This window comes from Pongo abelii, chromosome 12 (genome assembly GCF_028885655.2).
Source record: "Pongo abelii isolate AG06213 chromosome 12, NHGRI_mPonAbe1-v2.0_pri, whole genome shotgun sequence".
NCBI lineage: Eukaryota > Metazoa > Chordata > Mammalia > Primates > Hominidae > Pongo > Pongo abelii.
The window spans coordinates 23180950-23198374 of record NC_071997.2 but is presented as its reverse complement, the minus strand read 5'-3'; the positions used below and the strand labels follow the sequence as shown (position 1 = coordinate 23198374).

Below are 17425 nucleotides of genomic sequence, written 5' to 3'. Positions count from 1 at the left end.
AAGAACGCACCTTGGCAGCACGGCTCTCTTCCTGTAGTGCTGTCACTCTCTGCTGGTACGCACTTAGCGTACGCTGGTGCTGTTCCGCAGAGGTTTTCAGGTGCTCGTGGATTGTGTGCTTCTCTGATGTTATTTCAGCCAGCTGAATCTCGGGGTAAATCTTTAAATTTAGCTTTAGCAAATCCTATCTTCACTAGTTAAAGAGGTTTTCCTTAAAATGCAAACTTTAGGTTTGAGACATAAGTACATATAAGGCATAATTAAGTAGTGAAATATTTTTATGTATTATTATTGAAAAAGTAGAGACAAGTAGAACATTTTCTCATTAAGCTATCTTTTCTTAAACCAACATCAATTCAAAAAAATGAACATCCCAGACTACATATTTAACATACAATATTTAAATACTTCAAGACATTATATACATAAAAATATACACAAACATAACAAACGTATAAAATCATTTTACAAACTGTTCCTTGTGACTGCAATATCATTAAGTTCAAATGCAGGCTTATTTTATTTTGCACTATTCTATAGTATACTACGAATTTCCAAATACGTGAAAATAATCTAGCTTGAGCTAACCAATATACTCCAGTTATATGCCAGACTTGATTTATTGTTGTAACTTCCTCAAAATGTTGAGGAATCTTTCTAGATATCCTTATAGGATAATCAATAAAATCTCTAAATGGTACTTCACTTCTACATGAAAAAACTTTTTTTAATCTTAAAAAGTAAAACCCTTACTTTATAGACTTCTACTTGCTGCTGGCTTGCCTCCACCTCACCTTTTAAAGATGCTTGAAGTATTAAGTGATCAGTTTCCTACAGAATGAGAATCTTGGTTAAATTTTTTTTAATGTTACTCATAAATAAATTATGAACAAGTACTAAAATACGAAACAAAAATTAACGTACTGCTTGCTTTGAATCTGCCAGTTCCTTTTTGGCTTTCACAAGCAATTGCTTGATTTTGGTGTTTTTCTCTTCATATTGTTGTACTGAAGACTGTAATGAAGCTAGCACAAGAAATAATTTCAGTAGAAAAAGATGTAACAATTTTTATCAGTGAATTTAAATACACAAATATGTCTTCTTTGTATTGGCTTATCTTTAAGCCTGTTTTAGCTTTTTATTATGGAATACTTCAAACATATGCGACAGTAGTAACAACAGTGCCATAAACTCTACTGTACCCATCTCCTGGCTGTAACAATTACAACCCATAGACAATCTTAGTTAACCCAGACCAGGAAACAGCAAGGTACTTAAGAAATGTTAAAGTGAATAAATGTGGACTATAAACATCTTAATGGCAAATAGTTTTACACCCATTCTGGGTCCCCAGTAACATTTATCACTGTGTTAAACACCCGACTGACAGTGAAAGACTGGTGAAATAAACAAGTAATGCCCCCCACCAAATCAAGTTGTGATGATGAAATAATTAAAAGGTAAAGTGAATTTTCTTTAACTCACTTATTTCTTCTTCTAGGGTTTCTTGTTTCTGTTTTTGAATTTTTATTTCTTGCTCCAAATCTTCTATCTTGTTGTTTTTATTAGTTAACTTTTGATTTAGTTCTTTCATCAAACGTTCATAATCAGCTATTTCCATATTCATCAATGTGGTCTGTTGGGCATCCTGCACATTTTATAAGTAGAAGATTTACACAATAGTAGATCAGTTCATTTGTAAATTCTTTTTGTCATTTGTAAAATTGCTAAAATGATGCCACAGCAATAAATGGGTGCCTTTCTGTAATAGTGAAATCATTTACACTGTAACAAAGAAATGAGGAGTTGGATATTTTCTAGTTTTTAATTTCACAAAATATTTTCTAGTAGTTTAACCCAACTTTCTTAGTTTCATTTTATTTCATTATAACTAACTACAACTGACAGTTGTAGCTTGCGGAGCTCTTATTTATAAAATACTAATATGTCAAGTGGCTCTTATAGTACATTTCTTTTTAGCCTCATCTTTGAAGGAGTAAAGTCAGCCAAAGTTTTAAGTATAATACAAATTTCAAGCTTTGACATTAATTAAATCTTATGTGTCATACAACAATCATGTATACAAAATGAAATGTCAAACCAAAATCTTGTAAATCAGGAGCCTAGATTCTTCTGAAAGGACTGGTACTTAGAGAATTAAGTTAAATTTTCAATTTTTTGAGCAAATAATTTATAAAGCATTATTTTAGTACCACAAGTAACATTCTAAAACACTTCTTTTCAACATGTATAGAATAGTTTAACAATGCAGGCTGAGTGCGGTGGCTCACACCTGTAATCCCAGCACTCGGAGAGGCTGAGATGGGTGGATCATTTGAGGTCAGGAGTTCCAGACGAGCCTAACCAAATTGGTGAAACTCCATCTCTACCAAAAATACAAAAAATTAGCCGGGTGTGGTGACGCATGCGTGGAATCTCGGCTACCTGGGAGGCTGAGGCACAAGAATTGCTTGAACTCGGGAGGCGGAGGTTGCAGTGAGCCGAGATCATGCCACTGCACTCCAGCCTGGGCCACAGCGTGAGATCGCAGACAGAACAGAACAAATAGAACAACAAAACAGAACAATGTGAACATTACATCAATTTTCATCCTAGTGTTTTATTTTACCTTTTTAACCAGCTCTAATTCTTGCATGGTTTTCTGAAGCTGTTTCTTTTCCTTTTGAAGTTGTACCTGAAGTTCTTCAAGTTCATTTACAGTAGTGGCATGTTCCTGAAATTAAAAATAAAAACAACCCACACAACCCAACCAACATTAAAAAGGTATTTTTAAGGGGCTTTAAAATAAATCTGACAGCCTGGCGTGGTGTCTCACACCTGTAATCCCAGCACTTTGGGAGGCTGAGGCGGGTGGATCACAAGGTCAGGAGATTGAGACCATCCTGGCTAACACAGTGAAACCCCGTCTCCACTAAAAACACACACGAAAAATTAGCTGGGCATGGTGGTGACTGCCTGTAATCCCAGCTACTCGGGAGGCTGAGGCAGGAGAATGGTGTGAACCCGGGAGGTGGAGCTTGCAGTGAGCTGAGATTGCGCCACTGCACTCCAGCCTGGGCGACAGAGTGAGACTCCGTCTCAAAAAAAATAAATAAATAAATAAATAAAAAATAAAAAATAAAAATAAGTAAATAAATAAAATAAATCTGACATGCTAAAATACAGAAAGTTTGGTAATATTTCAATGTTTAAAATGTATACACCCCCAAATCACAGCATGGATTCTCAAATTTATGGTTGGTATTAAGGAATTAATGAACTCTGCTGTATTCATAAATGCTACTCTTTAGTAAGTCTTCCCTTCATTTAAATCATATTTTGGTAAATGCATCATATATATGTGAATCAATCTCACAGGATTGTTTTTACCTTTATCTTCTCTTCTTTCTGAAGTTTTTCAGCTTCTAATTCTTTGTCTATCATTGCTTTGGCTCTCTGGACTTCTAAAATCTGTACTTCTAATAATTCGGCATTAGACTGTAGTGTCTCAATACGAGCCAGGAGATCTTCATTATCAGAATTTATTTTTTCACACTGAAATGACAAATGATTCATTACTATAAACATGCAGAAAACATATACAGCAGAGGAAGAATGAACAGGTACATTAATGAGAATATTGGCATAGTGTGACAAATGAAGATTTCTAAGTCCATGCTACAGAATAATATTAAGAATCAGTTTTAAAATCTGTCATTGAAATACTAATATGGTAAACCTTACAAGAGATCAGGTTGCACTGGCAGAGCAAAGAGCAGAAATGAAAAACAAACAAACCCCCAAACAAACAAACAATTCTCTAGGGGAACTGAGATTAGAATAATAAGCAAGATAGTTGCTAGCTGTTTCGTCTTATTCTTCTCTCCTAAGTGGGAAGGAGGGTGAAGTGGGGGGGAATAAATTCTGTTTCCGACTATATTTAATTTTTTATGCAAAAAGTATTGAGATTAAAATATACCTGTTATACTTTTCATTTTTGGATTTATTAAAAAATTACCTGCAAAGTCGAATTTCTTAATTGTCTTGTAAGGTCTTCAATATGATGCTCAAAATTATCAGCACGTTCTTTTTCCACATCCAGTTGCTCTGACTGCTTTTCATATTCTAATAAAAGATTCTTCAATAAAAGAAGGATTTAACTTTGGCATATTATTATGCATTCAACAGGTCAGACTTCATCATCAAGCCACCTTAAGATTCATGAGTCCATTCCGGATGCTTAAAATATTTACCCAAGTTGAACAGAATACCTAACTGGCATTAGGTAATAAAATTAGCATATTTTGGGTAACTTTTAGTATTGGAGGGTGGCGGAAACATATGAAAGGAGAAGAAAATTTTAAATATAAACAATATAATAGCTCCAAGGTTAAATATTCTACTCATTAACAAAAACGAACTTCTGAAATGTAACCACAATTTAAGGATAGATAAAACGTTTAATAAACACAATTTAAGGACAGAGGATAAAAAGTTTAACCTGGATACCTAACTCTACCTGAAGAATTCTGATGAGAGAAATATTCCAGGCCTGACCTAATATAAGGTAAAGGTGTTAATGAAAGAACACTGGAAGACATTCATAGATTTAGTCTCTCACACTCTGCAGTGACACTTTCAGTATTTCCTGAAGAATCCAAAGCCAACTGAATTTTCTTTGATATTCCTAGTTGGCCTACTGAAGGACAGAATGATCAGACTTTTTTGCCACACACAAGCTAATTAGGTTATCCACCAAAATATGTAAATGAGATTCAGTTTCGAGATTGCATGTAGTTCTTTTTCTCTCTCCTTCCTTATAAATCCTGTTTTTGCCTTTGTTTCTGGAAAACTTCTATTTTCTTCCCATAAATGTGCCTGCAAAATTACTAGCAAAATGGTGTTTTAAAAAAATTTTTTAACTTTTAAGTTCAGGGGTACATGTGCAGGTTTGTTATGTAGGGCAAACTTGTGTCACAGGGGTTTGTTGAACAGATTATTTCGCCATCCAAGTACTAAGCCTGGTACCCATTACTTATTTTTCTGATCCTCTCCCTCCTCCTACCCCTCCACCTTCTGTTAGGCCCCAGTGTCTGTTGCTCGTCTGTATGTGTCCATGTGTTCTCATCATTTAGCTCCCACTTATAAATGAGAACATGTGGTATTTAGTTTTCCATTCCTGCATTAGTTTGCTAAGGATAGTGGCTTCCAGCTTCATACATGTCCCTGCAAAGGACATAATCTCATATTTTTTTATGGCTGTGTAGTATTCCATGGTGTATATATACCAATTTTCTTTATCCAGTCTACCACTGACAGGCCCTTCGGTTGATTCCACGTCTTTGCTATCATGAATAGTGCTGCAGAGAACATACACGTACATGTGACTTTATGACACAATGACTTACATTCCTTTGGGTATATACCCAGTAACGGGATTGCTGGGTCAAATGGTATTTCTGTTTTTAGGTCTTTGAGGGATCTGTTTTCCACAATGGCTGAACTAATTTACACTCCCACCAAAAGTGTAAGTGTTCCTTTTTTCTCTGCAACCTTACCAGCACCTGTTATTTTTTTGACATTTTAATAGTAGCCATCCTGACTGATGTGAGGTGGTATCTAATTGTGGTTTTATTGCTAGCACACTGTTTATGTTTCCTTGCAAAGTTTATATTTGGAAGTTCCACTGAGATATTATGCGTAAAACAGAAACGACATTAACCAAGAGGACTGTGAAGCCTGGCAGTGGCTTTCCTGTGGACCTGGACCTCTTGTGTCCTTGGCTCACCTCCACAGGCTTCTCTGGTGGTTTTTTTTTTTTAAGATAGAGTCTCGCTCTGTTGCCAGGCTGGAGTGCAGTGGCGCGATCTTGGCTCACTGCAGCCTTCGCCTCCCGGGTTCCAATGATTCTCCTGCCTCAGCCTCCGGGGTAGTTGGGATTACAGGCATGTGTCACCACAACCGGCTAATTTTTGTATTTTTAGTAGAGACAGGGTTTCACCGTGTTGGCCAGGCTGGTCTTGAATTGACCTCAGGTGATCCGCATGCCTCAAACCTCTCAAAGTGTTGGAATTACAGGCATGAGCCACTGAGCCCGGCCTCTGCTGGGTCTTGTGTGGCATTTATGCTCTTTTGGATCGTGCTTGCGAAATCTTTTTTTTGAGATGGGGTCTTGCTCTGTCACCCAGGCTGGAGTGCAGTGGTGCAACCTCAGCTCACTGTAACCTCTGTCTCCTGGGTTCAAGCGATTCTCCTCCCTCCGCCTCCCAAGTAGCTGGGACTATAGGTGTGTGCCACTACAGCTAACTAATATTTGCAGTTTTAGTAGATGACAGGGTTTCGCCATGTTGCCCAGGCTGGTCTCAAACTCCTGAGCTCAGGCAATCTGCCTGCCTAGGTCTCCCAAAGTGCTAGGATAACAGGTGTGAGCCACCATGCCCGGCTCTTGCTTCCCAGATCAGATCCTTGACTAACGCACTTTTGTTTCTAATTCTCATTTACATATGGTCAATTATTTGACTCAACTGGTGGCTGACTGTTACAATCTGAATTTTGATTTTATAGTCTGTCCATTTAGTGGTTTCAGTGGCAGAAGACAAGACTTGGGAATCTAGAATCTGGCTTATGTTCTATTTTTTTTTGAGACGTTGTCTCGCTCTGTCGCTAGGCTGGAGTGCAGTGGCGCGATCTCAGCTCACTGCAACCTCCACCTCTCTGGTTCAAGCAATTCTCCTGCCTCAACCACCATGTCCAGCTACTTTTTTTGTATTTTTTAGGAGAGATGGGGTTTCCCCATGTGGCCAGACTGGTCTCGAACTCCTGACCTCAGGCAATCCTCAAGCTATGGCCTCCCAAAGTATGTTTTTCTATGTTTATTTATGAGTTTGCTACTTCTTGGCACACATGCATACAGGGTTGAGGTATCACTAGGGTCTTTTCTTTTCCATAGAAAGAAGATTCTGTGCTTGTTTAGTATTTGGGTAGGCTCCTCTAGAAATCAGAGATATTTATCCTCTTAGTCTCTATCTGGCCCTCTTCATTTTTACTCATTCTGGTTCCAATTGCTGTCAATAGCTGTAAAAACTGAATTGCTATGCCAAGGCGTAATAAATAATGGCTCCCTTTGGGAAATTCTGATTTTAATCAAGTATTATTCCTAAGGGGAGTCTTGGAACAAAAACGAATGCCATGCATACAAGAGTCTACTTTCCTTATGCAGGGTAGACACTTCTAAACATCTGAATAATTACAAATTATTGTCCCTCTAGGACTCCTGTGTGTTCAGATCTTTTAATAAACCGATACAAGTTATTACAAGTGATATGAACACTAAAAAACTAGCCAAATTAACAAACTCCAAAAATTACTCAGTATCTTTATAATGATGCATCCTGAAGAACCTAATAGAGCATAGGTATATGTGTTTTTAAAAGTGATCAACATTAATAAACATTTCAGCACCTCTGGTTCTACCTTAAATCCTGTCACATTTTTATACGTAAGTTTATATTACATATGAAAATATGGTAATGAAATTTGAAAATTTAAATTTATACATGACAAAGAATTAGTATGCTTATATATAAAGATCTTATAAATCCATTAAAAAACCCATTTAAAATTTATATATGGGCTTCTTCATAAGAGCAAGTTACATGAGGAACTTGCTTCTTTACATTTTAAGAGACCCTATAATCTATTAATTTCTTCCAGAGGTAGACCAGACATATCAATTTCAAGTAGTTAAATCTATCAATCTTTTCCTTTGTAATTTGTCAAAATACTTTAGGTAGGGGTGCAGTGGTACAATCTCCGCTCACTGCAACTGCCACCTTCCAGGTTCAAGTGATTCTCGTGCCTCGGCCATCCGAGTAGCTAGGACTACAGTCACCATGAGTGTGTGTGCCACCATGCCCAGCTAAATTTTGTATATTTTGTAGAGACAGGGTTTCGCTGTGTTGGCCAGGCTGATCTCAAACTCCTGGCCTCAAGTGACTCACCCACCTTGGCCTCCCAAAGTGCTACAATTACAGGCGTGAGCAACTGCACCTGGCCTAAATTTAGTATCTAAAGTTTGAAAAAGTCTTTTGTATCCAGAAGTCAGTTAAAAAAAAGATCAAGTACTTCACTCCAGGTTTTTAAAAACTATTTTTCACAAAATTTTTTAACCCATCCAGAATACATTTTGCTATGTGGAGTGAAATAAAAACCTAATTCCTTAGAAGGAATTTCTTTCTTCATTGGTTTCTGTTTCAAACTTTACTGAGATGGTATAGCTTAGTTGATGAAACAATAGATCTGGAACGAGACTCCCTGAATTAAAATTTCAGCTCTGCTCTGTTACTTGTTCTGTGACCCTGAGGTTTCTTAAGAAATCTGAGTCTGTGACTTTGAGTTCCTTCATCTATTTATGCCTCAGAGTCCTCACTTGTAAAGTGTTGATGCTAATATACTTGGGGGTTGTTTTGAGAATTAAGTGTATTGAGATATGTAAAGTGCTTAGAAGAGAGCCTGGCACCTGTTTGTTGTTATGCGGAAGTATCACTCTCTTCTGCTACATTCATCTGTACCATTCTTGCATCAGAATTCTACCACATTACTGTAACTGTGATAAGTTTTAGTGTCTCTTTCAGTAGGATGTCACTTTTTTCATTTACAAAAAATTTAGCTACTCTTGCTAGTTTTTTACTTAAAACTTAGAATTCTCTCAAGATCCAGCCAAAAAAACTCTACAATTTTTAACGAATTTGTCTTAGAATTTATAAACCAATCTGAGAACTGATAGTTCAAATAACAGTCATCCTATATAAGTTTTGCAGTTTTCTTCATTAAGTGCCAAAACTTCTCATTTAAGTGCTTCCTAAGATTGGATTTTATGCCTGCTGTGGGATTTTTTTTTTTTTCATCAAATCCTGCCTGATTACCACTCACTCTCTTCTCCCTTCCCACCTTACTTTTTTTTTTTTCTTATGAAGTATTTATTGATGATTCTTGGGTGTTTCTTGGAGAGGGGGATATGGCAGGGTCATAGGATAATAGTGGAGAGAAGGTCAGGAGATAAACACATGAACAAAGGTCTCTGGTTTTCCTAGGCAGAGGTCCCTGCGGCCTTCTGCAGTGTTTGTGTCCCTGGGTACTTGAGATTAGGGAGTGGTGATGACTCTTAAAGAGCATGCTGCCTTCAAGCATCTGTTTAACAAAGCACATCTTGCACCGCCCTTAGTCCATTTAACCCTGAGTTGACACAGCACATGCTTCAGAGAGCACGGGGCTGGGGGAAAGGCCATAGATCAACAGCATCCCAAGGCAGAAGAATCTCTCCTAGTCAGAACAAAATGGAGTCTCCTATGCCCACCTCTTTCTACACAGACAGAGCAACAATCTGATCTCTCCTTCCTTTCCCCACACTTCCCCCCCTTCTTTTCAACAAAACTGCCATCGTCCTCATGGCCCGCTCCCGATGGTCGCTGTCTCTTCGGAGCTGTTGGGTACACCTCCCAGACAGGGCGGCCGTGCAGAGGCGCTCCTCACTTCCCAGACGGGGTGGCGGCCAGGCAGAGGCGCTCCTCACTTCCCAGAGGGGGCGGCCGGGCAGAGGCGCTACTCACCTCCCAGACGGGGTGGCAGCCAGGCAGAAGCGCTCCTCACTTCCCAGAGGGGGCGGCCGGGCAGAGGCACTCCTCACCTCCCAGACGGGGCGGCCGGGCAGAGGTGCTCCTCACTTCCTCCCAGACGGGTGGGGGCCGGGCAGAGGCGCTCCTCACCTCTCAGACGGGGCGGCCGGGCAGAGGTGCTCCTCACTTCCTCCCAGATGGGGTGGCGGCTGGGCAGAGGTGCTCCTCACCTCCCAGACGGGGCGGCCGGGCAGAGGCGCTCCTTACTTCCCAGACAGGGCGGCCGGGCAGAGGCGCTCCTCACTTCCCAGACGTTGGGCGACTAGGCAGAGGCGCTCCTCACATCCCAGACGATGGGCGGCCGGGTAGAGATGTTCCTCACTTCCTATACGGGATGGCAGCTGGGCAGAGGCACTCCTCACTTCCCAGATGGGGCGGCCGGTCAGAGGGGCTCCTCACATCCCAGACGATGGGCAGCCAAGCAGACGCTCCTCACTTCCTAGACGGGGTGGCGGCGGGGCAGAGGCTGTACTCTTAGCACTTTAAGAGGCCAAGGCAGGAGGCTGGTAGGTGGAGGTTGTAGCAAGCCGAGATCACGCCACTGCACTCCAGCCTGAGCAGCACTGAGCATTGAGTGAGCGAGACTCCGTCTGCAATCCCAGCACCTCGGGAGGCCGAGGCAGGCAGATCACTCGAGGCCAGGAGCTGGAGACCAGCCCGGTCAACACGGCAAAACCCCGTCTCCACCAAAAATACTAAAACCATTCAGGCATGGCGGTGCGCGCCTGCAATCCCAGGCACTCGGCAGGCCGAGGCAGGAGAGTCACAGGAGCCTGAGGCAGGGAGGTTGCAGCGAGCCAAGATCACGGCAGTACAGTCCAGCTTCGGCAACAGAGGGAGACCGAAAAAAGAAGGAGAGGGAGACCAAAGAAGGGAGAGGGAGGGGGAGGGGGAGGGCCCCTCTCCTTCATTATAAACAAAAAATTAGTATCATTTCCTAGCTAGGAGAAATAACAGTACACCGTAAGATACAGATTCTTGTTCCACTTCTGCTATTACTCAGTAAAGACACCTTGGGTAAATCAGATAGCCTCTCTTGGCCTCAGTTTACTCATGTCTAAAGTCTTCATTTCTAAGGTCCCTTGGGACAATGACATTATCAGATTCAAAACAGAATAAGGCTCTATGTTCTACAGTAGTGTATAGGCACATTCGTTTTTAGGTCAGGGATTTCTAACCCAGAGCTCACAGAAACTATACGCAAGTATACATCCACTTTTAAGTTAACACTTCACATTTCTCAAAGACTGTATCTTTAAAAATAAAAGATTAAGAGCTACCTTAGCTAGTAATAAAACCGGTATACTTAAAAAAGAAAATTCAGAGATTGTTACTTTATCATTGTACTTGTTTGGCATGGCTAAGATGTGTTACTGGTCACTAATGGTGAGATTTCACTTCCCTAACCTGTTCTTGAAGGCTTTCAACAGATCCCACTTCTTCTTCCACTCTAGTAGCCACACTTCTAAAAATGATCTGTGCAACACATATAATATGCAAGCCGTAGAATGCTGGCTGTTAAAAATGGGGTCCATTTTCAAATACAACATTTTTCTAAACCATGCACAAAAGAACAGCCCTACAGGGACACTCTTCCATATTGTATACATGCCGTTGCCACTACATTTGAATACTGGCAGACGTTAGTGGCTAAAGATAAACATTAGATAAAACATAGGTCTTCACTGAGCAGACCTGAAATAACAGAGCAATGAAGTACATTACAAATCAGCATCCCAGTACATTTTAAAAAAACAAACCAACAAGGGTGTCATGCCACCAGTCAAAAGGTACTTTGCTTAAACTGGCATTCTTTAACATGCATGTTGTAGTGCTAAGTACTTAATTTCATACAGCCACAGTTATTAATACTTTGCTAAGAGCTACCAGCTGCTAAAAACTGCTGTTATCTCATACTGAGAATGCTAGTTCTATACCTTTGCTCTCAGGCTGTGAGGAAGGGGTGCTAGTCCAAAAGGCCATGGGATTAGATTTAAAAAGGCTAAAATTAAATCCTAGAAAATAAAGAATATTTTTTAACATTTTGGGAAACAAAATGAATATGCTTTTAAAACATAAAAAGCCAGAATCCCTCAATTTATACCACCAATCTGATTGTCTTACATATTCATTTATCCCTGTAGTTTCATTCTTCGCTCATTTAATAAATGAGCAAGACTGACATACAACATATAAAATGAGAACATCTCAATATCATGTTCTTTTTTTTTTTTTTTGGAGACAAAGTCTCACTCAGTCACTCAGTCAGGCTGGAGTGCAGTGGCATGATTTCAGCTCCCTGCTACCTCCATCTCCTATGCTCAAGCGATCCTCCTGCTTCAGCCTCCTGAGTAGCTGCTAATTATAGGCATGCACCACCATGCCCAGCTCATTTTTGTATTTTCAGTAGAAACAGGGTTTCACCATGTTGGCCAGGCTGGTCTCGAACTCCTGAGCTCAAGTGATCTGCCCACCTCAACCTCCCAAAGTGCTGGCATTCTAGGAGTGAGCCACCGTGCCCAGCCTCAATATCATGTTTTCTGAGTGACAAAAGAAACTGAACAAATGAAAATGAACACTTTAAAAAAAGACTCACGTTAATGCGCATGATTCAAGCATGAGTCCGTATACTGTACTGAGTTCTTTTGCTCTGCCCTAGCATGATAGAAGTATCTTCCAGTTACTGAAACGTCTTAAACTAAGTTCTCTTGCTCTTTGAAACATCACCGTGAACTTATTAAGGGAGAAAAAAAAATTGCTCAAATATTTTGGGGGTGTTCACAAAGCATCATTTATATCCCAACATTAGTATCCTACAAAGAGTCTGCATCAAGCTAAACATTGAAAGAAAAACTGTGCTTAACTTAACAACAAAGTACTTACCCTTTTCTGGTGTTTTAAATGTGTAGTTGATTGAAGATTCTTCCGTTGGAAAGGAAACAAAGAGATTTTTGACTTTGCTATCTGAAGACTGTTCCATATCAGAGTTCTTTGACAGTTCACATTTGTTAGGTTCCACTTTGCTTTCAGATCCACTCTGGGATACTGAACTAGTTTCACTATTGTTACTTTTCAAAGGTGCATTAAAACTAAATCCAGGAGAAACCACTGCTTTTGTTGTTGTTTCAGATGTGCTAGACACTTCAACTTCTGAAGTTGCATCTGCTACATCATCACCCTGAATAACATCTGTCCTCTCTCTTGTGGTTTCTTCTAATACAGCTACAGCAATTTTGCCACATGGTGACTCTCTGGGAGTGCTTGACCGAGAAACATGAGGTGTTATCAAAGAATCTTTTTCCTAGGCTGTTTTTGCTTCATCAAAAAAAAAATTTTTTTAAGCTTTCCAAAAAGAACATATTCTTATCTTATTTATTCTAATTTAATTACCCTTTTTAAAAAAATTATTATTATACGTTTGCTTTTATGGTATATGTGTGCAATGTGCAGGTAAGTTACGTACGTATACATGTGCCATGCTGGTGCACTGCACCCACCAGCTCGTCATCTAGCATTAGGTATATCTCCCAATGCTATCCCTCCCCCCTCCCCCCTCAAAAATTTTCTTAAACGAGTCTGCAACATCCTGTAGTTTAAAACAAACAGCTAAATGCTCTACTTTTCTTTCTCCATCTGCAAAATCACATGCAGTCCACACCCATACTCTTTCGGTTCCTTTCATATTTTGCAAAGTCATGCCTGGAGTTATTCTGTGATTGGCACAAAGTTTTAATACTTGGTCCCTTCTCATCACTATACGAACTTGCTTATTATCATAATTCTGTAAAATCTTTATATCACCAATGCCCCTTTCTTTCCATTGACCAACATCTTTATCATATCTGTAGAGTTTTGCCCTGTGACTAAAAACAACTTGTTCATTTTCCTCACCACTGGATACTTCAACTAGATCAGGTAAAGGAACAACAGGTTCAAAGTACTGTCCATCTCTCTCTTCTTCTTGAGTAACATCAGATTCTTCATCAGTGCCAACTGAAGTCCCACTCTGATTCAACTTGGCAGGAGACTTAGATGGACTCAAAGCAGATTTCAAATTCAAGTTAAATCCTGTTGTTGACTCACCAGAGCGGAAAAGATTTTTTCTCACAGGGCTACCTGCCAATGCAGAAGCATGTACTGACCTACTACTAACACTATCATCCAAAGCATCTTCCCTTAAATCGTAGTTATCCCATTCTAATGTGGGCCCAGTGTTTTCAGGATTGGGTTTTATTGTTGTGTCTGAGGCACTGGCTGCATCTGTATCTGAACCCTTATCCTCTTCCTCAGTGACTTTTGTTTGATCATTTGTCAAAAATGTTTTGATATCTTTCAGTCCACTCTTCATTTCTTCAGCTCTCTGTATTAACTTGGCAGCTCTGCCAGTATCTACAAATTTATGGGGAGTTTGAAGTGGTACGTCTAACAGAAGCCGCTGGCATTCCTCAAATCTCTGCTTGAATTCTTCAGCCAGCTCTGGTGTTTTAAATTTTGCTGCCAACTGCTCTAGTTTGGCATCACCACCAGAGAAATCAATGGCTAACCAGATCCATGCTCTATCTGATCCAGAGAGAGGCTTCAGGTTCATTGTAGTCGTTATCCAATGATTAGCACACACTTTTAGTACTTGTTCTCTTCGCATCAGCATTCTTAGTTTGCCATTGACCTCATTTTTGAGAATTTTTAAGTTCCCCAAACCCCTTTCTTTCCACTGACTTATCTCGGCATCAAATCTAAATAGTTTTACCCGCTGTGAATACAGAACTTTTTCATCTTCTTCTCCTGTTACAAGTTCTACTTTTTCAGGCATTTGAACTACTGGTTCAAAATGGATGTCATCGCTGTCCTCAGTCTTATAGGCATCATCATCTTTCTCAAAATCACCAGAAGTGTTTGCTTTATTGGCCATTTTACCGCATTGTGATGAGAATAATTTTTCTCCAGCACCTGAAAATCCCTTGAAATTGGGCTCTTTTTTGCCAAACTGAAATCCTTCTCTGGAAGTTGATTTTGCAAGATCTGCAAATGTAAACGTGCTACTTGTTTGGCCAACAATCACAACACGACCATTCTTCTGGCTACTAATATCCTGAGCCTGGAAGCCAGTATCATTTCCAAGAGGCTTTTCACTTTTCTTTTCTTGATTTCCTGGTTCCGAAATGCCAAACTTAAATCCATCAGCAGACACAGGGATGGAAAATCCTTCTTTGGTTGACTTAAATTCTGTATTAGAAGAACCCTGAAACATACATGAAGGTGAATTTTCTTGATCCACATGCCCAAATTTGAATCCTTGCTCTGTATTGCCAAACTTAAAAGCTTTTTCTGAGAAATTACTTTTAAATCCTGTTCCCACCTGACTTCCAGAAGAGTCATGCAACTTCATTTCTGAGCCCAATGTGAAAGCTGAAGGAGCTTCTGCAATAGGTTTATAAGTTGGTTTAGAGGCATCACAAGCCACACATTTTAAGCAAGAACTCTCATTTTGTACACAGCAAACACTACAGTCCCACTGTCCTTTCCTGATGAACATTCCTTCAAATCCCCTCTTTGGAGCCTTGCTTATCTTGTTATCATGACTTGTGGGTTCTTTTACAATTCTGACAGCCTGATTTGATGCTGTGGCTACATTTGTTCCTGGGGCTTTTAAAATGCTCTGGGCTTCTTCAAACTTGCACTTAAAAAGTGCTGCTTCCTCAGGAGTTTTGAACCTAATAGCAAGTTGTTCTGGTTTTAGCAACTCATCTGCATAATCAAGGGCATGCCATACAAAAGATCTGTCTGATCCAGCATTTGGTGTCAATTTCATATCTGGACTGATGTAATGATTTGCACAGATTTTCAATACTTGCTCTCGTCTCATTAGAAGGCGAATTTTACCAGATGTTTTATGCCTCAGTATTTTTACATTGCCAATCCCACGTTCTTTCCATCCTTTGGATTCTACATCAAAACGAAACAATTTCGCGCGGTTGCAAAAGAATTCTTCTTCATCTTCCTCACCAGTTTTTACTTCAACCTTATCCGGAAGAGGTACTACAGGCTCAAAGTGAGGACCGTCATCATCATCATCATCATCCCCATGGGCACTTCCTCCATCTGTCTCCTGATTCTTGTTTGCTGTCTCTAAAGTGGGTGTTCCAAATACTGATTTCCCTGGACCATGGAAAGCAAACATATCACTTCGTCGAAAACCAGAATTCTTTTGCTGACTCGACCCCATGTTTTCTGTAAATGAAATTCCAGACACATTTTTGCTTCCAAAATTGAATGTATTTCGAGGCCCAATGGTTTGACCACCAGGAATTGGTTTGGGTCCACTATAGCCATCTCCTTGCAAGGGTTTATCTGAAGTCAGGAGACCTAAAAGGCTTTCACTGTTACTGTAAGCTGCAGGAGGGGGCTGTGTCACAACCTGTGGTGAGGAAAACGTGAAGTCACCATCATTTGATTTGAAATTTGAGTTAAATTTAAAAGGAGCTGGCTGTGTTGTGTGTGCTGGTGTTGGCAAAGATGGCCTTATTCCTTCACCCGGCATGGGCTGAACAAAATTAGTTTTCCCAAATTCTATAGCCTTAGATTCTGCAGATCTTGAAGCATGAGCTGCAATTGGAGGTTTTGTGAAATATCCTGGTTCTCGCAAAGGTGGATTTGTGCTTGTCTGTTGAACATTGTAATTAAAGGAATCATCACCCCTAGGCGATAGAATTCCTGTTGCAGGAGACTCAAAACGCAATGCAGGAGGACCATACATCTCCTGAGAGAACATACAAGCAGAAGAGCTTTGCACTGGCGGTGTGTGCATCTGTTGCGGATAGGCATAAATATGCTGTTGGGGTGGAAGCCTATTCATGCCATAGACTGGGCCCTAAAAGACAGAAAGTTAAAACATTTTGTAGATTGTCTACAAAACTACAGATAACTAAATGCAAACCAATTCTCACAAACTTCAAACATGAATATGAAGTGAAGAAGATCTCATTAGGGGATGTAGTACACATCATTAACCCGTTTATGCCAGAGGCTGCAAATTTTCTGTGTGAAAAATCAGACCTTCGCAATGACCTTGAGCAGTAGGATATAAATAACTCCCATAAGCTTAGTGTTCCAATAATGGAGCGCTAGGCATAAGTAGGTTAAGAGAAAACCACATTACTACAAAGATACTTGCATATATACTTGGCATATAATGAAAATTAATTATAGCATCTTAAAATCTACAGCTAAAGTCGTAAAATAAATACCTTCTTCATTCCTAAACAATTTATCAAATGATGTTAACAATAATGATGATGATGATGATGATGATAACATTCATTGAGCATTTATTAATGTGCCAGCTGGGCACTGTTCTAAGCACTTTACATTATTATCTCATTTTAATATCCCCAAAAACCCTATGAATTAAGGTATTATTATTATCCTCATTTTACATATGACGCAACTGATGCATTGAGAGGTTAAGAAACTTGCCTGTGGTCAAAATAAGCAGAAGAGCAAGGGTCTAAATGCACCCCAACACTCTGTCCTCAAAGCTGTCACATTCAACTACCACTGTAATATTGAGTCTTCAATCAATTGTTATACATATAGCTGTATCAGGCCTGAAAGTACTTACCACATAGTGGGTCAGCAAGGGCATTACAGTTCTATTTCTGTTAAAACAGAATGATGAAGGATCCACCACCACCACTCCCATTTTTAAAATATTCTAAATATTCACACTTATTGTAACACAAAAATAAGGTGAC

The 17425-nt window shown here is 39.8% G+C and overlaps 2 protein-coding genes across 3 annotated transcripts in view; both read right to left on the bottom strand.

The window, feature by feature from the left end:
- Window positions 1-12709, bottom strand: part of LOC112128528 (regulatory factor X8) — a 103064-nt gene extending 90355 nt beyond the window's left edge. The window contains exons 1-8 of the mRNA XM_054547004.2: window positions 12558-12709; window positions 4019-4125; window positions 3391-3555; window positions 2630-2734; window positions 1486-1648; window positions 925-1025; window positions 754-831; window positions 11-148 (exon numbers count right to left, since the gene is read on the bottom strand). Of these exons, the coding sequence (XP_054402979.1) occupies window positions 11-148; window positions 754-831; window positions 925-1025; window positions 1486-1648; window positions 2630-2734; window positions 3391-3555; window positions 4019-4125; window positions 12558-12654 (954 nt within the window). The 5' untranslated portion in view covers window positions 12655-12709. The remainder of the gene's footprint in view (window positions 1-10; window positions 149-753; window positions 832-924; window positions 1026-1485; window positions 1649-2629; window positions 2735-3390; window positions 3556-4018; window positions 4126-12557) is intronic.
- Window positions 12710-13188: 479 nt separating this feature from the next.
- The window catches only part of LOC129056890 (E3 SUMO-protein ligase RanBP2-like), a 39074-nt gene continuing 34837 nt past the window's right edge, over window positions 13189-17425 (bottom strand). Inside the window, exon 20 of one of the 2 annotated variants that reach the window (XM_054546991.2) lies at window positions 13189-16542. In XM_054546991.2, coding sequence (XP_054402966.1) covers window positions 13189-16542 — 3354 coding nt within the window. The remainder of the gene's footprint in view (window positions 16543-17425) is intronic. The other variant, XM_063713298.1, reaches the window with a different exon arrangement.